Below are 24,643 nucleotides of genomic sequence, written 5' to 3'. Positions count from 1 at the left end.
CTCCATTGCTTGCATTTTTGATCAGTTTACTACTTTTACTTCAACAGAGACTGTTGACTAAACACTTTTTTATGTAACTGAGTATTATGTATTTTTTAATGCAACTGAAATGTAACCAAAAAAAAAAAAAAAAAAACAGAATTCAGCATATTTCCTGTCATTATTAATGTTGTCAGGTGGCATGACTGATATTTATCAGGTGGTGCAACCATGTGAATTCTTCATTTAAACAAACAAATAACAGGCCTGAATATTTACTGTATTAAAGACATTTATTTGTTGTGTGATTATTTTTCTGTCTTTAAAAGTAAAATCAAATGCTGAAGATACTAAACACCCAGCCATTAAAAAGCAAAAAATCAAATTCAAACAAGTTTTGGGTCGTAAAGCTGAATCAAAAACATTAAAATGTCGTTTAACAAATGAAACTCAAAAACATGCATTACATTCATTTGAAAAGACTTTCAAAAAATACCTTTTAGAGATTTAGTTGTCATTGACCCTAATACATAAATATGGTTATTCTAGACTTTTACTCTAACAAGTGCATATTCACTGGATTACAAATACAGCCCATTTATCAGGTGAATGTAATTAACTTGGCCATAATAAGCCATACTGCTGCATATTAACCCAGCCGCATCATTCAGACCGGTATGTATCGGTAGCAACTAAGTGTTGGTTGGTAATCATGGATAATTGTGCAGTATAACGAGGATTATGAGATTAAATAAACGACCTGACGTGTGTAAAGCCATGCTGCATGAACCAGAGGACATGACCAGATCATGTTCATCAGTGAAAACAGACAGAAATGATTCCTGAGTCACTAAAACACAATCCGGTGAAGTGCAGCGCTGATGATGATGATGATGATGATCTCTGGTGTGGTGAGGTCAGTCAGTCCCATCTGGAGCTCTTCCTCCTCATGTGTCTCTCTCCCTGGCTGTCCACGGCCTCGTACAGCTGCTGCTGGTTGTCTCTGACCGCGTGCAGGTAGCCCAGGTACCCCACACACAGCGTGAGGCTCAGCAGACCCAGCGCCATCACCGGCTTGTTCTGAGAGGAGGACAGTGACGAGCGTCAGCTCCAGCGAGCACACATCATCATGAGCAGGCATGCACTATATATCCAAAACATTGCAAATTAACAAATCAAGATATGCATATCATGACGGCATGCCATATCTGAATTATTTTAATAATAGGCTACTTCAAAGCATTGTGAAAAGTCAAAGTTTTAGGGTCAGTGCATACAGTGCTGGGCAGTAATATTACTTTTTGCAGGAACTAGTAGTGTAACTACTGACTAAAGATTTCAGTAATACTACAGTTACCATCCATAAAACAGCTCGTTACTTTAGATTCCTCGGCCCCCATTGATCTGAAATCCAACAATCCAGTTATTCCTAGATTTTTATTTTCATAATTTTCATGAAGTCAGCAGTGCACAGGAAAGCTTGGCATATGGAGAAGCTTACATTCAGGGGATGGAAATACTGGCACCGCACTGATCTTATCTGGAGAACATCTGATCTGAACACAGATGTGGAAGTCCTGGCCTTACTTTACTCTGTATTACTCTGATCCCCATATCAATTATACTACTATAATTAAACATCGTATGAACTTTCTTTTGATAAAATACTTCATGAAATATAATTATATTTGGGTAACAGAGAAATTAAATCTACAATTACCTTCATGCTACACATGACAATTAATACAATACTTTTACTTAAAAGTCACAATCAATCATTGAGTGTTTGTTAAAACTTCTGACTGAAAAAAACAATTACAACTTCTGTGGGCATGAAGGAAAAGTAATGTAACTAATTACTGTTATATATAACTGTTGCCAGAAAGTAATAAGTAATACCATTACTTTTGAAAGGAATGGGGAAAAAAACAATTACAACTTCTGTGGGCATGAAGGAAAAGTATTGTAACTAATTACTGTTGCCAGAAAGTCTTAAATAATACCATTACTTTTGAAAGGAGTAACTAGTAACAAGTAATAAAAGACATTTTTGGAAAACGAGGCCACACTGGATGCATGTAACAGAATAGACTGCGCACGCGACTGTTACTTGACTTGCTCGCATGCATTTAGGATCAAAAGTTATCGATGCACTCTGAACTAACATGAAGAGTTTTTATTAACGACTGTTTTAACTTTACACGGCCTCTTTAAAAACGCAACGCTCATGTCGCTGGTAAACATTGTGACGCGACGCGATGCGCTTACGCATGCGTACAAAGACCAACATAAAAACACGCTTCCGAGATTAACGCTCGCGTGTAGCTGATCAGATCATTTGTGTCTTATATGAGTGTAAAGCAGTGACTTCCGTCATGAACAGCAGACTGTGAAGAGCACTTGCAGGTTTGATGAAGAGCTCCGGGTTAACAGCGCGGAACAGCGACGTGCTCCTGACGCCCCGGAGCCCGGGACTCCTGTAACCCGAGTCCGGCTGCCGCGCGCCTCCTCTGCCGCTGTCCTGCGCGGAACACATGCTGCTGCTGCTGCTGCTGGTGCGGTCACAGTAACACACGAGCTGCTGCTCACAGATATTATACAGCACAGAGTTCACGATCACACCACGCATGCGTTATTCTGACCTCCGCGAGCACGAAAGAACAACAGACAGAAATCACAGAGCCCCCTAGTGTCGAGAAAGAGAGAGAGAGAGAGAACCATCGCGTCCTCTGCTAGAGGAAACAGATCAGAAAACTCTGCCAGTTAAATGTGATCCAAATTCTGATTTTTTTCTCATATGTGACACAGATCGGATCTGTTCTATGACAGTGTAAACGGGAAAAAAACGCATGCATGTAAACAGGTAGATCGGATTTTCTGAGGCATTTGACGTATTCCCAGTGGTAAACGCAAAGAACAGAGATTGCTAATGTGTCGTCATCATGACGTATTCCCAGTGGTAAACGCAAAGCATTTTGGGAAACCGCGGCACAAACATAACGCGCCAGACTTCTATGCATGGAGGGAAGAACGCTATAAACTGGAATAGAAGTGCCGTAAAGCTTAAGAACGGAATATTCTTTTATCGTTTTCCAGCGTGGAAAAATAATAGTACAAGCCATGTTTCAGAGGTGACAAATAGTTGACGAATGGCATGGATAGCAGCAGTAAGGAGCCCAAGATTACCTTCGATAACACTCCACCACACACAATGGTGTGTTCAAAGCATTTTCACAAAGCTAAGTTACAATTACTCTCTGTAAATGTTATGTTGTGGGCAAAAACCAGCGTGTTTTGTTTGACTTAACCAGACCATTAGCTTAAGTTACGTTACCGTACTAAAGCGTAACGTTAATCAGTTTTAAATGTTGTACATCTAGGCTACATAGCAATTTATTTGGTGACTGTGTTTGCAGGCAAACCTGCCTATGAAATGTTGGAGTGTGATCCTGACTGGACCCCTTCTCTGTACCTCGGCCATACTGAGGTCAAAGCTACGAACACAGACCGGTTCAAGCCCTTTTGGAGAATTATATACCATGCTCACATCTAATATGTTAATGTTTATTGTTTTCCAAAATATTTTGTAATGTCTCTTCTCACATGTAATAATTTTTAGCCATGTCTGTAAATAAAATACACAAAGACCGAATGAAATTCTGCCTTCTTTATCTGTATTAAGTTAGAATTGTGCAAAATCAGTGTTCTTTGGTTGCAAACACAATTACATAACTTAAATAGTAGTAACAATCCAACGTAATTTCAGTTTCTTTACAAATTTAACATGTAAACACATTTAAATGAATACATTTACATAATAAAAAGTCCATAGAAAACTTCGTGTGTGTATGCACTAACACTTAGTATCATGTAGTTGTAAATATATGGGTGCTGGAAGTTGGGCAACAGTTTGACGTCCCCTGACCAGTCGCTCAGCTCGTAAGGATCCAGTCCTTTGATTCCCTTTTTTTCCTCGTCATATCTCGTCTTTGCATTAGGATTTAGTTTTAGGCGGTATGGTCCGACAATGTTTTCTTTAGTCCGCTCCATTTTGCTCGATTATATTCTGTTTTTCACGCTAATTTTTCATTGTTTTCATGCCAGAACACTAGCCTGTTGTGCCAACCCATGTAAACTGGCCAAACATACCCATAATTCTTTGCGTTCTGATGACGTTTACAAACTCTAAATGTATTGTTTTTTTTTTAGTACTTAGGTACTTCTCCACGGTTTAATGACGTCATATGTGACCTGTGCAGGCAAAATGAGTGTAAATGCGCACGGGCTCTTTTGAGCTACAGGCAAAAAAAAAAAAAAAATACCCCACTGACCTGTTGGGGACACCATCTGATGTGTAACATTATATTAGATCCATGCATTACAGTATAGGACGTCTGTATCATTATCATAATGTTAATCTAACAATAAAAGAAAAGAGGGAATCAGGAAAATTTAGCTGCTTTTGTAGTTTTAATAATCCATTTATTTGTAATGAACACACTAAAGTTATTTTTACATTGGATTGTTTTTCGTACATGAATGCTTTAGTTTAGATATAAAATGATAAAGGTAATGCATTATTTGTTTCTTTCTAGGCTATTTGTTCTACCGTTTTTTTTTTTTTTTTTTGTTGGATCTGTTCTTATTTATAATATCAAAGATAAAATAAAAAACAGCTTTACTGTGATTATTAATATAGTAATTAATAATAAGACAATACTTCACATATCGACTTCAAACAGGTGTAGTCATTTTTTGTCCGATTCCAACAAATCATAAATCATTTTGAAGGTCTTTTAATGGGGAATGACTTTTTTTTTATTTGCTCATTGTGACTCGTTTTGTCAGCACAGATCACATTATTCTCATGAGGAAGCACAAGTGGAGGCAGTAAATGACTACAACTCATGCGCAATGTTTCAGGTGGTATAGCGAGTGTAAACACATGAATCAGATATTAGTACAGGGCAGCTGTGGCCTAATGGTTAGAGAGTTGGACTTGTCACCCGAAGATTGGAGGTTCGAGTCTCGGTGCTGGCAGGAGTTGTAGGTGGGGGGGGGAGTGAATGAACAGTGCTCTCTTCCACCCTCAATACTCATGACTGAAGTGCCCTTGAGCAAGGCACTGAACCCCAGTTGCTCCCCGGGCGCTGGATATAGCTGCCCACCGCTCTGGGTGTGTGTTCACTTCTCACTGCTGTGTGTGTGCACTTGGATGGGTTAAATGCAGAGCACCAATTCTGAGTATGGGTTACCATACTTGACAAATGTAACAACTTTCATGGGTCACAATTGAAAGAACGTGTAAACGGACAGCCAAAAAAATCTGATATAGGCAACAAATCAGAATTGGGCATCAAGACCTGCAGTGTAAACAAGGCCAAAGAGCACAGAGCCGGACTGATGCGGCCTTCCTCTAATCAATGCCATGGCTTTATATAGCCTATATATCTAAATGAAGAACAACTAGTGCAACCCCAAAATTAAAATGTGCTCACCCTCAGAGCATCTGAGATTAGGATGAGTTTGTTTCTTCATCAGGTTTGTAGAAATGTAGCACTGCATCAGTGTCTCAGCAATGGATGCTCTGCAGTGAATGGGTGCCGTCAGAATGAGAGTCCAAACAGCTGATAAAAACATCACAATAATCCACAAGTAATCCACAGCACTCCAGTCTATCAGTTAATATCTGGAGAAGACAAAAGCTGAAACACATCCAGCATTAAGATGTTTTTAACTAAAATACATTGAGTCTATAATCCATAATAACACTTCCTCCAGAGAAAAAGTGTTCTGGTGTGAATCAGGAGAGAAATCTGCACCGAATCAAGCAGCGTCTAAACAGCTCTAAACTAATATGTGTCTGGATTTTGATGTGAGAGACAACAGGAGATGCACTTTTTCACTGGAGGAAGTGTTATTATGGATTATGGACTCATATACATATAGAGGAAGTCGTGGCCTAGTGGTTAGAGAGTTTGACTCCTAATCCTAAGGTTGTGGGTTTGAGCCTCGGGCCGGCAATACCACGACTGAGGCCTCCTTGAGCAAGGCACTGAACCCCCAACTGCTCCCCGGGTGCCGCAGCATAAATGATACCCACTGTTTTGGTGTGTGTGTGTGTGCACTTTGGATGGGTTAAATGCAGAGCACCAATTCTGAGTATGGGTCACCATACTAGGCTGTATGTCACGTCACTTTCACTTTTAAAAACATCTTAATGCTGGATTTGTTTCATCTTTTGTCTTCTCCAGATGTTCACTGATGGACTGGAGTGCTGTGGATTACTTGTGGATTATTGTGATGTTTTTATCAGCTGTTTGGACTCTCATTCTGACGGCACCCATTCACTGCAGAGCATCCATTGCTGAGACACTTATGCAGTGCTACATTTCTACAAACCTTAAAAATAAACAAACTCATCCTGATCTCAGATGAACTAAATTAAAACACATTTTCAAACTATTCCTAAAAATTCATCAAACAGCATATAGCAGATCTGTAGATGAGAGGTGATTTTCTCACTCATTACTGTATAATGCATGGTGCACTTAAGATGTCCATCTCTGCTTGTAATAAGACATATTCATTGGTTCAGTTTATATTTACATGCATTCATTTTATTGATCCTTCTTTTTTTTCACCAGTACTTTGTTCCTCACACATCAGATGATTGAGTTAAGCATCTTGCTCATCTCTAATTTAAAGAAAACGGACAAAAGAGCATCTTTGTTTAAAGCCCCAGTAAACTGGATTATTTTCCTGATAATATTAGATCTATTTCATCACCTGGTGTGTTTAGGCGTGTGCAGTCAGTGAAGCAGGCACTGTTTATTCCTCAGATATATACCTTGAGTCTATTGTTTATTTATCACCAGAAACTGGTCATTTTGTGCTGCAGTTTTCATTAATATCTATGGGTTGTTCTTTTTCTTATCGTTTGTTTGTCTGCCTGTAGATTGATGAATTGATCATTGCATTTCCTTTGTAATGAACCAGTACATCTCAAGAGGTTTGTCATAAATAAATCTGAACATAAATGAGCAATGTACATCAAAACAGTCTCTAAACAGGAACTGATTACATCTCTGAGGTGGAGCATGATGAAAGATTATAAAAACAACCATGATTCTCTCTAGAATAATGCACACTGATGAATCATTCACAATAAAAACAGGAACATGAATTAAGAGAGTAATCTGATTTTATTTTTTTACTTCTAACACCTGTAGCAATCCCAAATGAAGGCGTTTCACAGCAGACTGTGGTTTTCTCTGCTGGTAACACTATCAGTGCCGCTGAGCTCATCAGTAATTCATGCACAAACAGCCTGCGGTTTGTCATTAAAACTGCATACATAACCTGTTGGGTTACACACATCTAGAGGTTTACTTGCATTTGTCTGCAATAACCCTCATCAATCTGCATCAGTGCTACTGTCAAAGACAAACCCACAGCACAGGAAGTTCTAATGTACAGAAAGTTTTCATAAGTATATCAAAATTAGATTCTCCTGTCTTGAGGTTTTCCATGAAAACTGAACATGCAGACTGACAGCATCGTGTGAGGGTTTGTGTATGGAGTGTTTGCTGTTCATCCGAGCGCGGAGAGACAGCCGTGACCATGGAGACTGTACGCGTCTGTCAAGGGCACGAGTGGGTGCGTCAGAGCCGTTTCCACTGAACTCAACCCACATGACTGTTTATACTGCTAACACTAACAGGTTATGAGGCTCACAACATCTCACACATTCTGCAAACACTACAAAAACACCGTCCAGCAGTACAGCCATCAGCCGGTTCAGAGCAGAGCGTTTCCATTGACATAAGAGTCCTCCATAGTAACCAAACAGGTGTGGCACTTACACCAGGTGTGTTTGACTATCAAATAGCAGAGAGAAGCTGCTCTCGGTGCATTTCCAGTCTGTCAGCAGCAGCCGAAGACCACGCCGAGCAGAAGGGAATCAGACTGCATGAAAGGTACATAACATTTATTTGCCTTTGTTAAGAGAAGTATCTCACAAGAACAGATCTTCATGTGTTTGTGCACACTGGACGAATAAAGCTGATTCTGAAATATAGATTTGAGAATGCTATGAAAAAGTATCTTGATAGATTATTATGGATTATAAGTCACTGCTCTCACTCTCTTAAGTGTATGCGACATTAAACTTCCAGCATGTCAATGTTACACTCCTAAAAATAAACGCTCCAAACGGGGTTTTCACAGCGATGCCACAGAAGAACCATTTTGGAGAACCTTTCAGTCTTTAAAAGAACCATTTTTTTCTTACTGTGAACAACATTTGAATCATCTAAAGCCCAGAGCCTCAACACTGCATATTTGGCATGTAATAACCACTGATCGAAATAACCTCTCTGCACTAAAAAGAGCCTTTATAAAGGAAAAGTCCTTTATTTTTACGAGTGTACATGCTACAAGGCATTTAACTCTTAGTTTCCCTCTGACTCCGCAGCAGCCTGATGAAACATGAACTGGGGATTCCTGGAGAATGTGTTAAGCGGGGTGAACAAGTACTCGACTGTCGTCGGACGGGTCTGGCTCTCCATCCTCTTCGTGTTCCGCATCCTGGTGTACGTCGCCGCCGCCGAGCAGGTGTGGAAGGACGAGTTCAAAGACTTCGTCTGCAACACACAGCAGCCGGGCTGCGAGCAGGTTTGCTTCGACCGCTTCTTCCCCATCTCTCAAGTGCGGTTATGGGCCATTCAGCTGATCATGGTGTCCACCCCGTCGCTGCTGGTGGCTCTGCACGTGGCTTACAGGGAGCACAGAGAGAGCAAGTACAAGAGGAAGCTGTACCAGGACAAAGGCAGCATCGACGGAGGGCTGTTCTTCACCTACATCATGAGTCTCATCCTCAAGACGTCCTTCGAGGTGGCCACTCTGCTGGCTTTCTACTTCCTGTACAGCGGCTTCCACGTTCCCCGCTTGCTCCGGTGTGACGAGAGCCCCTGTCCCAACACGGTGGACTGCTACATCGCAAAAGCCACCGAGAAGAAAATCTTCCTTTATATCATGGGCTGTACGTCTATACTGTGCATTGTACTGAATGTGGTGGAGATGATGTACATCATATCGAAGCAGTGCTGGAAGTGCTTCAGTAAGAGGTACACTCCTGTGCACGAAAGACGGCCTCCATCCACACTCACTCTCAGCTCACCGCCGCCGCTAGCCGTGTCTAAAGAGGAAGGGCTTCATTCTGTTCTGGCTGGAAAGGAAAGCCCAAAGCTTGCTGCTGCGTGAACGCTGGGGCTTTTTCAATGCATGCTACACCAGTTCTTCTCTGCTGATGGCCTGCAGACAGCAAGGCATCACAAGAACAAGTGCAAATAACAAACTACAGTCACATAGAGCTATGTTAGCAGAGCACACAGATGTAGGAACTTTCTAAGAGGAAGAGCAAACGCTTTCCATATCTTTTGTCATACTGTAGTCAAGTTAGACGTCAACATGCCCTCATCCTCACAAACCATCAACAAAACTACACTATATAGCAAAATAATACCCAGATGACATTAAATACAGGTTCATTTGAAATGAGGGTAAGTTCGTCAACCACAGTATGTTTATGAAACTATTGACTATTACTATTAAAACCAAACCTGTCCATTTTATTATTCAGACAGTCATGTTGATCATTAAGCATATTTTTTGGCCTGTGAAGCTCATGATAATATTAATATATTTATTTTTGTTTGATAAATAATTGTGGCACTGTCCAATTACAAAACCAGATGAGAACCATTCGGTTAAATTGCACAGAGCCACTTCATATTATTAACTTTCTTTAATTACCATGTACTTTTAAATTAATCATTTGGTACAATGCACTTATTGTGCACATACAAGTTTTTACATTGTCCTTGAATTTAAAACACCTTTCTGTAGTTACACCTATAATTACACCGCTGACCCTAATCCTAACCATGCCCCTAACTTAAACCTTATTCCACCTCAATAGCAGCTAAAGTGTTTTGAAATTCAACAGGAACATAAGTACATTGTACCAAACCATTCATTATTTGTGATGCAAGTACACAATAGTTAGTCAAAAACACCTAATATAAAGTGGAACCACCTGTACTTATGAGGATTGTATCTTTTACATGTCTAAAATAAATAATAAATAACCTTGTCAGATAACCAAGGTGGATCAGTGTGTTATTAAAAAGTAAGTGGTTTGAGAACAGAAAGAAAAACGAAATGACTCCACAACTTTAAAAGCATTTGCCAGTATGGCCTGACATATACAGTCAATGTCAACAGATAATCAACTATTTGCTGTTTTTATACTGAGCTAATCATATGTTCGATCCCTCATAGCAGTTTTAGAATTTCAATAAAACATTTACCACGCTGAACCTTTATGTAAGCATGTAAACATTGCATGTAAGGATCAGACCAACACAGAGTAACAAAATGCAAGCTGTATTAAATTGGTTGCTATTGATTAACATACAGTCTGCTGGTGGCAGTAGTTGATCAAAGAGCCACACACATTATTGACAAATTTCAGATTTACAAGGTAAACAGGACCAAAACAGTTACGAATTATACACAGCACTACATAACATCAGAATTTCAGCTGGATAGAAAAAAGTCCAATGGAATATTAAAAATTACGAGTCTATCCAACACTCAAGAAGAAAACGAAAATTAACTCCAAAAGGCAACAGAAATGTGCTGAACGGCTTCATAAGGACATACATGCTTTAGAGGTATTTCATCATCTACTGCAACTATAAAGTGAGCTTAACATACACAGTTCTGTTAAGTAATAAACATCGCACTAGGGACCTTTAAGATAGTGGGTGTGTAGTGTTTTCCAGACCAAACATCCCACAGCTTCTTGACCAGGAACGATCGTTCAGCATTCACCTCCAGCTAGAGATCAACTACCAGGTACAACTCATGATTGGGCACTGGTTTGCAGCAAGTTAGCCATCGACCTCATCCTGAGCTCAGATAACATGACACAAGAGTCTGTACATTAATCCTCTTTTTGAAGGATCACCGTGGGTCGCATTTCATGAAGCTGCTTGAGAAGAATTTCAAAGACACCCGAAAAAATCTTTTGCACCTCAAAGGTGACGTTGCTGAGTGAGGTCAACTTTTGGGGATTTTTAAATTCAACAAGTTGCAGGACTTCTCTTGAATACAATTGGGCATCGGATCTTTTGCACACAACGGTCGCAGTCTTGAGGTGGAAAGCAGTGGCTTTTTTGCGTGCATTTCCGTTCAAGGGTACCGTAGCTTTTCTCTTCTGGGACGTCTTTGATTCTTGCAGAAACTGAAGAAAGGACACCTCAAATCCCATGGGCTTGAATGAACTCAGTGGTGTATTTTGACCAGAGGCATCTTCCTGTGCCATGGTAGTGCTGGAGGACGTGGAGTCAGAGTTTAAGTCCACGTAACTGACTGCAGAACTACTTGCGGTTCTTAGTCTTGTCATCCTTTTAGGTCCTAAGGACTTGTTCGATTCCCTCTCCCCCTTGCGTGGACGTCCTCTCCGTCTCTTAACTACCACAGATATTTCCGAGCAAGTGTCTGTAGAAGGCTTTCCATCGGACAGATCGGCGTCCTCTGTGCTTTCTTTCTCAGAAGTAGGCTTGGAGAACTCGGACTCACTCTGGCCAGGCTCAGCGACTTCCTCATTCTCAGTCGTCTCGATGGAGCTCTCCTCTGAATTATCCGTGTCGTCGCTTCTGGAAGCGATGCGCTTGTATCTGGATCGGGGTATCCTTTTACAGTATATAAAGTTGCTCCTCTGTTCTTCCAGATACTGTTTTGGGAGTCCATGCTGAAGATAATGTTTCATTATATTTCGCTCAGAACTGGTCACCGTTTCGCAACCCTTTATCATACAAGCGTACTGCAGTTGCAAGCGTTTGGTGCACATTGCAGAAGCTTCTTCTTGCGTTTTCAAAATGGGTTTCCCATATTTGGTCCAGTTATTTTTATTGACTTTTCTCTTTTTAACAGCTCCCTTCTTAATGGGTTTCTTGTTAGTTTCTCTGTTCTCTTTCTCAACAACGTCAATTTCATACTTCCTGGGACGACCGAGTTTAACCCCACTCTTGCCTTCCCGTGGGTTCATGAGCAGCCGTTTGTACACGTCTTGATGTTTCTTCATGGTGTGACGCAGTAGATTTGACCGTGTGCTGTATGCGCATTCACACCCTTCCATCGGGCATCTGAACATCCCCTCCACGGGGTCGACTTTTGAGAGCTCGGTTTCTTTATGCTCTTGATCCACATGGCTGATATATTTCCAGAAAGCAGTGAAGGTCTCTGAGCAGTTCGGTTGATCGCACTGAAACCTGCCCAGGTTGATACTGCACATCATGGCACCTGCTTTCTCAAGGGTTAATTTGTGGAGCTGAAGGTAGTGCTGGAGCAAGTCTGGAACTGACTGAAAAATGCAAGAACAGTCTTTGACTTGACACCTGAACTCATCCACCTCCTTGATGTCCATGTCCAGCTTTTCATCGCTCTCTTCACTTCTATCCTTGTCCTCTGCCTCATCTTCATTCTGTTCATCTTGACTGTTGACCTCAAATTTAGGCAAAGCAGACTGGTGCACAGCTTTATAATGTAGGATCAAATTGTGTTGAATTGTAAAAGCTGCCACACAGCCCTGGTGAACACAACGGTAAGGTCTGTACGGGCTAAAAATGTCATCAGACTCAGATTTTTTCTCTTTCGTTTTTTTGGGAGATTCTTTCGGTTTTGCCACTCGAGGCTTGCTAGGAGGTTTGGGCTTTTTGTCCAAGGACTGATTTTGTGTTTGTACTGGTGCTGAAGGATTCTGGGTAAAAGGGGCTATGGGCAGAATCTCTTTTAATGGAGACACATGGGTCGGAGCAGAATCTGGGGACTTTGTGGAAAACCATCCTTTTGCATTCTGATCAATTTTTGGAGTCACTGAAGAACAGCCAGACACAATCACTGATGGCTGAAATGGCATCTGATTTTGCGGAGTAACTGTCAGAGTTCCCATTGCAAGACTTTTGCCTTGAGACACAAATGACGATTGCTGGACAAGCGATGGAGTGATGCACCGCGATATTTTGACATTCTCTTTTTTAATGGAGCCCGAAGCACATTTAACATGTTTCTGCTGTTGACGTGCATCCACAAGTTTAGTGTTTTTAACTGAACTGGGGATCTCTGGCACTGGACAAGGGCTTCCTCTGTCACGCTCTGGGAGCCTGTGATTGGACTGAGACTTAATTTTCATCTTCTTTATGTCTTCCTGTGAAAAGTTGTGCACTGTCAAATAATGTGCTTTAAGGTTGGAGTTGCGTGTGAAGGACTTGGAACATTTTTGACAGCTGAAAGGGGCAACATTAAACTGGTCTTTCATTTGAGTAAGCATGTCATCTGTGTAATTGTGCAGCTTGACGAGGTGTTTAAAAAGAGCATCTTTTGTCATGGCACTGTAATTACAACCATTTGTGTCACATGCAAATGGTTTCACATAACTTGGTAACTCAACGGGTAAATCTTTGGACTCTGGCTTATTAAGCTGCTCATCATTCACCACAGGACTATCCACAGTTCTAGTGACTTCACTGATTTCTCTGTCTAGGTCAAGCTTCTCAAGAGCTTTTTGGATTTCCAACACTTCATCCTCTCTGGTTATGGGTGTATGGTTGGGCTGATCATTGCCAGCACTTCCTGAAAACACTGGGCTATCATCTGGGCTCACGTCATCCAATTGTGAAACCGTCTCGACAGGGACTTCGGCTTTGTTTCCCGCAGGTTGCTGCTCACTTTGAGATGCATTCTGAATAAAGTTTGAGATACGCTGTGGATCCCCACTGATGGGACTTGCAACAGATATTTGTGAGCAGGAACTGTCAACACTCGATCCACGAGGCAAGCTGCTGTTTTTGTGAAGGTCTCCAGCTAATATCTGTTCACGTAGTCTTTCTTTGACACTCTTTTCAGGCACCAGGTTTTGAGCAAGACTTGCCATGGCTGACAGAAGTCCATCATTTGACAAGTCACTTGCACTGCTGTTGAGTGTTTTTTCCTTGATCTCTTTCATTTTGTTTGAAGTTTCAGCTTGAAGAATTTGACTGACATGATCTGAAAAACCACTGTTCAGGCTGGACGTAGATTGGTCATCACCCAACAACTGAGAGAGAAGAGGATCACTGACACTCTCATTAAACAGCGGGTCAGACATCTCAGAATAACTTGCTTGTAGTTGATGTTTGACACTAGCAGTGTGCTGTATGACACTAGTTTCTGACATACGACTGCTCAGAGTATATGGATCACATGGGTTTGAAACCGTCTGCTGTTCTTGTCCAGAGCTTGCACACAGATTTGCCGGGCTTTGCTTCAACACTCCTCCCATCTGTTTGTCATTGCTAGTGTAGGAGCCATTGGCTTGGGGAAAAGTGACATTCGGGAATAATTTTGGATCAAGAGGTCCCTTAGGCTGCGGCAGGTTCACATACGAAGACGATGTTGGATGAGGTGAGTTAAGAAGATCAAGAAATGAGCTGGGGAGGTCTGCCGTCAGGTCAGCTTCATCAAATGGCTTGCAATGAACCCGCTTAGATAAATGTCCTCCCAGAGATTTGGGACTCTGGAATTCTCTATAACACCTGCGGCAAATGAACTTGCCATCTTTAATGATGGCAGGCCATTTTGTTCTTCTGCTTCGCTTAACTCTTTTTTTGTCCCCATCATTTGACACATTTCCAGTGTTACTCTGAGAACTTGGAGAACTCCCGTTTGATGGAGGAATTTCATTGTTAGGAAGCGGTAAACCTAAAGCTGTCTCTCCAGATCTCTCCAACGTCACCACTGCAGAGAACGATTCGTTGTTTGTTTGCTGCAGGTAATCGGCTGGAGAATTCCTGGGAACTGAACTGTTCAAATTGTCAGCGTAAGAGGGCAACACAGACATTTGAGCAGATCCCGGATTTGTCTCTGCTATAGAATTAACGGCCACATTAGGGCTCATGACTTGTTGAGGAGGAATGAGATTGCCGAGTGAATGCAGACTGTCACCTGAGGTGCCATTGAGTGTTTGAACACTGTCTGCTTGAACTGGTGCTGGGTTAACATTAGGATTATTGTTCGGTTGTAGAGTAGTATAGTTCATTACTCTCTGCTGTGCATTGTCACTAGAAGCTGCATTCCGGTGAGTAAAATGACTGCTAGGAAGCGTGTTCATGTTTTGGGTCACTGACTGAGAATGACCTGTCTGTTGTTGGAGTACTGAATTGTTCCTGGGGTCCCACAAATGGTCTGCTGCCATTTTAGGCTGATTTGTGCCATTTCCAAGCTGAGAGAGAACAATGGGATCTAATATATTGTCCATTTCATTGGTACGGATATGCCCTGGGGAAGCGGTGACGTGAGAGGAGACAGAAGGATAGTTGGGGTTCGTACAGTTGCTTGGGTAGGGAGAAGGCTGGACGATGGGATTCTGTGTCTGAACACAGGGCCCAGGGACTCTCTGGCCCAGCTGCTGTTGTGGTTTGACAACTTTATTACGGCTTCCATTTACAGAAACAGATCGGAGTGTGGATTTGACCCCCACATTGTTCTTCTTTGCTAGTTTCCACTGCGTGTAAAAATCGGGATGAACAGCCCTCATGTGCTTAGTAACACTTCTGTAAGAGCTATAGTCTCGCGTACATGATTCATGTGGGCATTTGTGTCTCTCCTTGTCTTTTACCACTTGGAGAATATTCGTGTCAACCGGTTTCACTGATTTGTTCTCCAGTACTTGGCCATTATTAGGTATGGAAGCTACTTGTAGAGGAAGCGTCTGAGAAACAGGAGGAAGCATCTGACCCAACGAGACAAGTGGTGTTGCATTGTGGGAGGCCTGTGTTGGAGTCGTCATGTTACTGCTATACAGGCTCTGATATGATGCCTGAACTGGAGGCAAAGGATTGGGGTTATACTGCCTAAATAGTTCATTGTTATTGTTGTATAATTGAGTAGCACCAGAATCAACTGTCAGCTGACCATCAGCTGGTGGGACAGGCAGAAAATCTTCCAATACACTCTGGAATGAAGATGTAGATGGCATGGGTTCTGGATCACTCATCAAGGCCTCCAGAAGAGATTCTTCTGGTCTTTGCTGATTTAGGTGAGGCACGTGAGTGCCCACGGCTGACTGGCCCAGGTGGTCACTGATCTGGGGTATATGCTGATGGATGTGTTGTTGTTGTTCAGGTTTACTTGTCCCAGGATTGGCACACTCTTGATCAGAAACCGTAAAAGCACTTTTCAACATATTTTCAACAGAATGCTTTACTATCGCTATGCCAGATGGATCATCCACCTGAGAGCCTGTGCCATTGTCATTCAAGTGGGTTAAAGAGACAGAGCCAGCCTGAGCACAGCCCTGATCATTTAGATTGGAGTGGTCTGGATGAGGTTCTGCTGGTTGAATACTTTGACTGTCAGTGCACTGGCCTTCCACTTTTGTGACGTGGCCCTCTGCATGGAGGTCTAACTCAGACTGTGAATGAAACACTTTACCACAGTCTGGTGCTTTGCAGGTAAATGTTTTATAATGCTGTGCCTCATGGTCATACAGTTTGTAGGTTTCATGAAAAATCTTGCCGCAACCCGGAAACATACACTTAGCCTTGAAGACCGGGTGGTCTTTCTTATGTACAATAAGTTCGGTATTGGAGTCAAAGCTGGCTTTGCAATTCAGCTGTATGCAAATGTATGGTTTGGTGCCACAGTGCATCTGGAGGTGATCGTTTAGGTGATCGACACTGACAAACTGACGACGGCAATACTGGCACACCACTTTTGTGCTCTGCATTTCAAGGAATCGCTTTGCTTCTTCGTTGTCGCCATGATCCTTCACATGGGCAACGAGATTGCGGAAATATTTAAATCCCCTCCTGCAGCTATGGACCGGACAAATATTCCCTTCACAAGAGTCATTGGCATCTCCATTGCTAAGTTTGTTGTACTGCCCACCACAGTTATTTTTTGTCTTTTTCACTTTTTGATTTTCACTGCTTTTAGCTTTCAGGGCAGCTATGACAGGAGCCGCTGTTTTGGGGTTGGCTAACTGCTTGCTAGTCTTCATTGCAGCGAGACGCTCTTTGCATGAAATTTTCACATGTGATGCAACGTGTGGTTCAAGAGTCTCTCTCGTTTCGAATGTCTCTGTACATATCGGGCAGGTGTAGCGTCCATCTTTGAAGTGAGTCTGCGCATGACGCACTATTCGGTGACCAAGAAACTCCTTATCGCATAAAACACAGTACTGCATGTAAGCTTGCCAATTTCTAAACCTAGCTGAGACAAACCCTTTTTCTCTCAACTTTTTCAACTCTTTGTTCTTCTGCCTCTGATCTGCTATTTCATTTAGTTCATTTGTTGCATCCACAAAACGCTGTGAGACTTCCTTGAACTCCTCACTAAATATGCTTGTCTCTCCGCCCAAGCCCTCAGGGTCACCGTCGTTCAGTTCATCAATGGAGGACACAATCGAGGCCTCCTCGCCCATAAGACCAAAAAACATGCTTATAAATTTATTCCAGTTCCAGAACTCAGGATCAAAAGGCCACTGGGTTTTGAGGACTAAAAGGAGCTCACAGCGCAGAGAGTTCGGTACTGGCAGATCTTCCTCGTCTAGCTTCTGGTCTGGCTCATTGTAAAGAGTTTCCACCGCATAGTAGGAGTCCACGGTTGGCTCCAGGAGAAACTCTGTCAGCTGGCAGGCCCTTTTGACCTCCAGGTCTGAGGGTAAGATGCAGGAAATGGTTTTGCAGACAGTGGCCTTGGTGCTTCCTTCGCACGACTCCAATCGCAGAGCTCGTATACAGAGCTCAACACAAGTCGAAAGTCCAGCTTTGTCCATCTAGTAATTTGGAAAAGGAATAATTAGTACTTAGTGTCATGTTTAAAACAAACTGCATGAAGTGAGAAATAGGTAAGGCTTACCTCTGACTGGATGACTTTAATGAAAAAGAGCAGGTGGAACACAGTCTTAGACAGAAAGGACATCTGACGGCATCTGTCCAAAAAGCCTTGCTCTGAAGTCTCCAATCGTTTGAGCAGTTTCCCCCAGAACAGAGTCAACTCCCTGCCAGAGAACACATGACATCTGTCAAACCATTTAGAAATGAAAAAACATGTTAAATTACCACTTGTACAAAGATATTTATCATAGCTGCAGCAAACTCTTATTTGTCATTTCTTAATTCTGCATTGATTTTTCTGGCACTGGTAACGTTTGTGACTTGCCAAGCACAGTAGGAGTCCTCTTGAAGAATCTGACGTGTCAAAAAACCAGAGCACAACGTAAACGCAGCTTTCTCATCACCGTCAGCCTCAAGGTTGCAAATCATCTCTAAAGCATCACGACAGTCCACTCTTGAGAGCTGAAAAGGTAGTAAAAGAGACCGCTGATGTTGTTTGTCTACTGAAATGTGAAAATGTAGGCCTTAAGACAACAATCAAGCTTGAATTCACACCATTTAAATATGTTGCAGTTAGATTATAATACTTTCATATCTACTAAATCTGAACAGAAATGGTGAGATGCAGATATAGAAGTATATATTCTCAGTAAACCGTCCACTGTCTTACCTCTTCCATCACAACATCCTGAGGAGCAGCGGTGCACAAACAAACCAGGTACATCTGTTTAAAATATCCCTTCTCCTCAAATTCAGAGAGCTCGGCACAGGCCTTGGCCAGCGACGCAGCCTGATCCACACAGCTCTCTTTGATCAGGTGCTTCAATCGCATCCTCAGCAGTGTTTGTCCTTCCACAGCGAGGAACTCACGGACTAGAGAGAAAATAAATACTATTTCAATGCTTGTGTAATACAGATTGTCAAAATGTCAGTTCTGTTGTCAGGTCATATTTGACGAAGAGAGAAACATTAATTTATAGGTTCTCAAAAACATCTGAGGATGACAAGCAGCACCTTTCTCTGGCGGAGGCATGTCGTTCGTGAGAATGCCCTGCAGTGTAGGATTGCTCCAGACCCCTTGCTCTCGTGCGATGCTGGAGAGAATCATTAGATTGCTGATTTCCTTTTCCTGTACCAGAGGATGGGCAATCTACACGGACATGACAGCACATAAAATAAAACAACCTGCACTGCAAACAGCATGCGTCTTATTTGTTGTTTACTATCAAGTTATGGACTAAGGACATCTTTAGAACTAATGCTGTCCATTACTGTAGAATAGTGTTGTCAAAAGTATCGACGTCCGTACCAGTCAGTAATTTAATTTTAAAAAAATGTGACGATACCAGCATTTCCCGCTAGCATTTTGAGCTCTGACTGGCCATTGTGTTTGGATTTTGGTCATATAATGTTGCTGAAATGTGTTACTTGTAGCCTTTCATATGAAGCTAATTGCTTCACCTGCTTAGCATTTCTCATTTAAACACTCTATTGTTATGAAAACAGGCAGAATATCATGATAATCACATACAAATCATATACTGTTGTAATCGCGTGTTTTATTAAGTTCATGTTTATATGAGTATATCTATATGTAATATGAGTGACATATGAGCAGCGAATGAGCTTCCTCTGAGTCAAAACAGCGATCGCAGAAGAGAAAACACAGGCAGACAGAGCTGGAAACAGCTAATGCTTATCTGTTAATCAGTGGAAAATCAGTAGAAATTATGATTCTGTCTAAGCAGTGTTTTAAAACGAAACCGCACTAGTGTGAATGTAGCCTAAAAGATGTGGAAACTATTTGAACTTTATTAAAACGGATTTATTGTGTTGGTTGCATTTTGTTCCTTCGTGCAGCGGCTCAGTATATCAGTCTTTGAGTCTGTAAAAACATTAAACTGAAAAAATAAAACCACCGTTTTTTTGAGGTCATGTGTAAAGTAACCTTGTTGAAACAGATTTCATAAAGTTGGTATCGAATAAAGAAACTGGTATCAAAGTCAAGGTATCGGTATCAATATTGAAGTATGTAAGAACTTAAGCTGGTTAATTTACCTGGACAGATGACCTGAACCTGTCCCACAATGCATCTGGGATATTCTGGGGCAGAGAAAGCAGCAACTCTGCACAACTCCTACAGAAAGAAAGGCATCAAATTAAACTCAAGTAAAGTTAAAAATAACAGAAAAAGACAATCAGCTTTTTTCAAGTGAATTACTAGCACACTTCAGTGCATACTTACAGCGAGAGTCTGTCGAGCACGACTGGCACCTCTTCACACTGGGTGGAAAGGTACGGGGACGCCTGTGCAAAGCTCGTCAGTGCAATGATGTAAACCTCCAGAACTGGTAACGGCTCCTCCTCAATCCTCCACAGACTGACATACTCCACCAGCGTCTGAAACCAGCACAAACGCCCATGTCAATACACCACCAGTCTGCCCACGTTCAGCAGAGTTAGGGATGGGCGCTAGTACTCAAAAGTGACAGCGATGATCAATCATGAAAACGGTGATCATTTGACATTAAAAAAATAAAAGATTCAGTTAAGTGCAAGACTTGCAGTGCCAATCTGTCACAAACATGACATTATAATGAGAATACTAGTGTAAGACTGTGGTGCATTCTTTGTTTAGTGAGCACGGTCAATAATACATCTCTCTTCTCCAGTCTACAGAAGTGTACAGGAGTTTTTTTGTTGTTGTTGTTAATGTCTTAAATTAAGTAGCCGCACACGCTCAGTGGATCTCTCCCTCATTTGCTGTTTAGACTAAGTTCAAATCTATGGATCCTCTGTACACATCAGTATGGTACACATTTTGTTATCATTGCTAACTTATTTAATATTTAGTACATATGCACTTTACGAAAAAAAAAAAACATGCAAAAATCGCGGTTGCAGCGGTTGTTGCATTCCTCTGCAGTATGCTCATTAATAGCGACAGCCCTACTTGTTATACAACACCAGCTGAAGTTTCACAATACCAAGCAGTATCACAATGCTGCTTATTATTTTAAAGTCTAATTATTGCAGGGGCTGTTCTTTAAAATATTAGTTCACTGCAGAATAAAAATTTCCTGATAATTTACTCTCCCCCATGTCATCCAAGACGTCTTTCTGTCTTCAGTCTAAAAGAAATGAGGGTTTTTGAGGAAAACATTCCAGGATTTTCTTCATTTAATGGACTTTAACGGGGACCAATGGGCTGAAGATCAAATCTCAACGTCAGTGCAACTTCAAAGAGCTCTACACGATCCCAGCCGAGGAATAAGAGTCTAATCTAGAGAAACCATCGCTCATTTTATTTAAAAAAAAAATTAAATATAATTTAAAGTTTTTTTCTTATAGGAGCCAATTGCTCCTTACTCTATTTTTTTGTTTGGAGCCCTGACAAATCTGCAGGACGGGGCAGTTCTAACAATGTAATCTGATAAATTCAGCTGATCATCAATCTCAATTCTGAGGATTTTTGGCTATCTTTGAAGGAGTTATGGTTGATGTGCCAAGCTGGATGGTGAAACTCTGATGGGTTTGTTGAAACCACGAGATCATAGGCCTTCCTCCAGCGGAGATTGGAGCAGCTACCGTCGGATCATCAGGATGGAATGAGAGTAGAGTTGAGTGTCATCAGCACAGCAGTGATATGAAAAGCCATGTTTCTGAATGACAGAACCAGAGAAGAGAAGTGGTCCAAGCACTGAGCCCTGAGGCACCCCAGTAGTTAGATGTTATGTCTTGGACACCTCACCTCTCCAAGATACTTTGAAGGACCTATCTGATAGATAAGACTCAAACCACTGGAGTGTGGTCCCTGAGATAGGGTTGAGAGGAGGATCTGGTGGTTAGCTGAGATCCAGCAAATATCACTTGAACATGTAAACACCAAGGTTAAAGTTGAAGAAAAGAGTTCCTGTGGCTCAGTGGTAGAGCATTGTGTTAGCAGTGCAAAACCCAGAGAACTCGATACCCAAAAAACCACCCTAATAAAATAAACAACCGTAAGTCACTTTTAAGCGTCTGCTAAATGCATAAATAAATAAATAATAATAAATAAAAGATGGAAAGGCTAATTTAAATATCTGTATTCCATTTAGGCTAATGTTTTAAATATGAATGTTTTCTAAGCCTCAAAGGAAATCATCCAAGCCGATCTGACTGTGATTAGAAGTTAAATATGAATGACTCTGTCTGATCTTACATCAAGTGAAATGAATAGTGAATTATGAAGACAGTTATGCCATTAATCATAATTACAGTATGAATAATAATTTATCAAAATGTGATCCTTCTGACAACCTCATTTATAATTTAGTAGTGTGTGATTAGGGAGAAACAGATATTATACACTGATGTTGGATGGGTACTGGCCAATATGCAAAACTGATCATGTATCAGTCCTGGATCTGTGGATGAAAAACAGTATTGGCGGCAAACAGAGGTTGTTAAAGAGATAGTTCACACAAAAATGAGAATGTGATGTTTCTCTGTGTACCCCCAGGGCATCCCAGATGTAGGTGACTTTGTTTCTTCAGTAGAACACACAATAAAAGAAAATGAACAGTATTCATATAATTTTCTTTTACCTCTGTTTCACCGCAATATCTGAACTGTCCTTTACACATCAATGTATCGTCACGAGCCGGGTTTAATTTGGTTTTGTTTGTGTTTTTCTTTACTCTTGGAGCCCATTGACTGCCATTATAAGACTGACAGACTGCAACACTTTGAGTTAAAAATCTCTGTTTGTGAAACAGTCACCTTCATCTGGGATGCTCTGGGAGTACGCAGAGAAACATCACATTCTAATTTTTGTGTGAACTATCTCTTTAAACTGTAAGACTGACTGTGAGTGTCTTGAAAGCATCAGTTAAACGGGGCGGAATATGACAAAGCAATCAGTAATGCTCTGCAACATATCACTAGAGACAATCCTTCACGTTCATTATCACTGAACCAGGTAAACGACAGTTATTGTTACTCATTTGTAGTGAGGACAGTGTACACGGTCTAAAATCACTCTGTATTTCCAGACACATAAATCTGCTGAGTGACTGAGAGCGTGTCTGACTGCTGAACATCTGAAGAGTTTAAAATCTCCCCCAAATCAGGACAACGGTGAGCACTCAGATATTCTCCTGAAGAAGAACGGCTGCCCACCAGCACTACACTCTCATCCTGAGCTGAGAGAACAGAAGAAACAACGTCCCACGATACACTGACATCGACACATCTGCACAGATACAGAGGAGCATCAGAGCAGGCTGCGGTCACAGCGCTGATGATGATGATGATGATGAAGCTGGGTTACAGGTCATGCAGAAATGTGCGTCGCGTGTGAGATTATAGTGATGTGCAGCGTCACGATAACAACTTCTTGCAGTGCGATATACTGCCCCAGAAATAATTGCAATAAGTGATATTATTTTCATTTTAATGTAACAGCAACATAACACAAGAAGGCCTAAACACTTCCAAATGACAACAAACTTTTAATTTTTTAATATTTAAATCATGGAAATTAAGTATTAAATTATTAGACACCTTTAAAGGTGCAAAGTAAAAGAAAAATGCACAAATAACTTTTTCCATCTACAGACTTTTCCCTGACCTTCTTCTTTCTGTGAATATAAAGGGTGCACACTACAGCTGAAAACACGATCACTACTCAGCAGTCAGATCCCTAAACAAGGCCATGTGTGCAGATGAAGCTGGTTCTGTAGAAGCGTTTTTAAATCATGTCTCGCTCCTCCGCGAGCTGCTGCACACACAGGAGTTTAAAACACAGTGACATTCATTTTTAAATAAAAATAATGAGCGATATATTGCGTCACCAAGAATCACTGAGACCATATATTACGATAATCGATGTATTGATAATAGCGACAGGCCTAGCAGTGTCATCTTATCGTGTTAGTGTGTGATGATGCGCAGGAAGGACCGATAGCGGAGTTATTGATGCCGGAGCAGAGATGGCGGTGATCAGTTATTAGTGAGGATCGATAGCGGAGTTATTGATAAGGCGGCGCAGAGGTGATCAGTCATCGGTCTGCGGCTTGTTTACAGTCCCGCGCGACGCACGCAGCAGCCAGCTGAACCTCACAATCATCGCCGAGACACTGACTAACCATCTATAAACGCGCTCGTACAGCAAGGCACTATCTAAAGCCGTGTTCGATCGTAGAGCAGCGGTGTGGCGAGTGTTTGTGCGCGCAGCTGAGCGGTGCATCACGGGACAATCTGCACTCACCTGACAGAACTCGTAGCAGTACTGCGACGCTCGCTCGTCGGGAGAGTCCTGGCTGTTTTTCAGAGGCGCTGCTATGTCTTCCAGTCGCGTCGTGAGCGCGTTTAAGGCGCTGGAAGAGTCGCTCCGCTCGCTGCGCTCCTGCTCGGCCTCCTCGTCCGCCATCTTCACTTCCAATTCCGCCGCGTACGCACAGCGCGTCACGTGACTCCCGATCGCTGTGCGTCATGACGTACTGGCCGAGTCACGTGACACTGCGTTCGGGTCAAGCGTTTCTCATGTATGCAGCGTTTTGTAATACAATTTAATATTCTAAACAGTGCTTTCAAAAATATTTGGACACTTAGGTGTTATAAACTAATGTCCTGCATGAAGAAATGTATAGCTTTCACAGACGCAATTAACTCAGGGAGACAGACCAATAAAAATGTAGGTCTTTCCATTAGATAAACTGTACAGACAGAAGAGGTGC

General features: G+C 41.7%; 3 protein-coding genes across 3 annotated transcripts; 1 reads left to right on the top strand and 2 right to left on the bottom strand.

Moving 5' to 3' along the window:
- Positions 1–476: 476 nt before the first annotated feature.
- Positions 477–2,638, bottom strand: smim8 (small integral membrane protein 8). Its single transcript, XM_042777313.1, has 2 exons — positions 2,384–2,638; positions 477–1,059 (listed from the first exon to the last, which is right to left on the bottom strand). The coding sequence occupies exons 1-2, from the start codon at positions 2,606–2,608 to the stop codon at positions 901–903; spliced, it is 384 nt and encodes a 127-aa protein (XP_042633247.1). The 5' UTR covers positions 2,609–2,638; the 3' UTR covers positions 477–900.
- A 4,880-nt stretch (positions 2,639–7,518) lies between these two features.
- LOC109073018 (gap junction beta-7 protein-like) lies at positions 7,519–10,247 on the top strand. The gene is made up of 2 exons (XM_042777312.1): positions 7,519–7,958; positions 8,456–10,247. The coding sequence occupies exon 2, from the start codon at positions 8,470–8,472 to the stop codon at positions 9,241–9,243; it is 774 nt and encodes a 257-aa protein (XP_042633246.1). The 5' UTR covers positions 7,519–7,958; positions 8,456–8,469; the 3' UTR covers positions 9,244–10,247.
- Positions 10,248–10,412: 165 nt separating this feature from the next.
- LOC109073023 (zinc finger protein 292b) lies at positions 10,413–24,385 on the bottom strand. Its single transcript, XM_042777310.1, has 8 exons — positions 24,175–24,385; positions 20,170–20,324; positions 19,983–20,061; positions 18,939–19,074; positions 18,595–18,797; positions 18,250–18,386; positions 17,947–18,088; positions 10,413–17,863 (listed from the first exon to the last, which is right to left on the bottom strand). The coding sequence occupies exons 1-8, from the start codon at positions 24,334–24,336 to the stop codon at positions 10,991–10,993; spliced, it is 7,887 nt and encodes a 2,628-aa protein (XP_042633244.1). The 5' UTR covers positions 24,337–24,385; the 3' UTR covers positions 10,413–10,990.
- Between the last annotated feature and the right edge of the window lie 258 nt (positions 24,386–24,643).

This window comes from Cyprinus carpio, chromosome A20 (genome assembly GCF_018340385.1).
Source record: "Cyprinus carpio isolate SPL01 chromosome A20, ASM1834038v1, whole genome shotgun sequence".
Lineage (NCBI taxonomy): Eukaryota > Metazoa > Chordata > Actinopteri > Cypriniformes > Cyprinidae > Cyprinus > Cyprinus carpio.
Note: the sequence above shows the minus strand (reverse complement) of the source record. Positions and strands in the feature narration are given on the sequence as shown.

Coding starts and splice junctions, on each gene's coding strand:
- smim8 (XM_042777313.1), bottom strand. CDS start 2,608: ATGCGTGGTGTGATCGTGAACTCTGTGCTGTATAATATCTGTGAGCAG. Junction 1,060..2,383: donor CGGAGCTCTTCATCAAACCT/GCAAGTGCTCTT, acceptor TCCTCCTCTCAG/AACAAGCCGGTGATGGCGCT.
- LOC109073018 (XM_042777312.1), top strand. CDS start 8,470: ATGAACTGGGGATTCCTGGAGAATGTGTTAAGCGGGGTGAACAAGTAC.
- LOC109073023 (XM_042777310.1), bottom strand. CDS start 24,336: ATGGCGGACGAGGAGGCCGAGCAGGAGCGCAGCGAGCGGAGCGACTCT. Junction 19,075..19,982: donor GGTTCAGGTCATCTGTCCAG/GTAAATTAACCA, acceptor ATGTCCGTGTAG/ATTGCCCATCCTCTGGTACA. Junction 18,387..18,594: donor AGGATGTTGTGATGGAAGAG/GTAAGACAGTGG, acceptor CTACCTTTTCAG/CTCTCAAGAGTGGACTGTCG.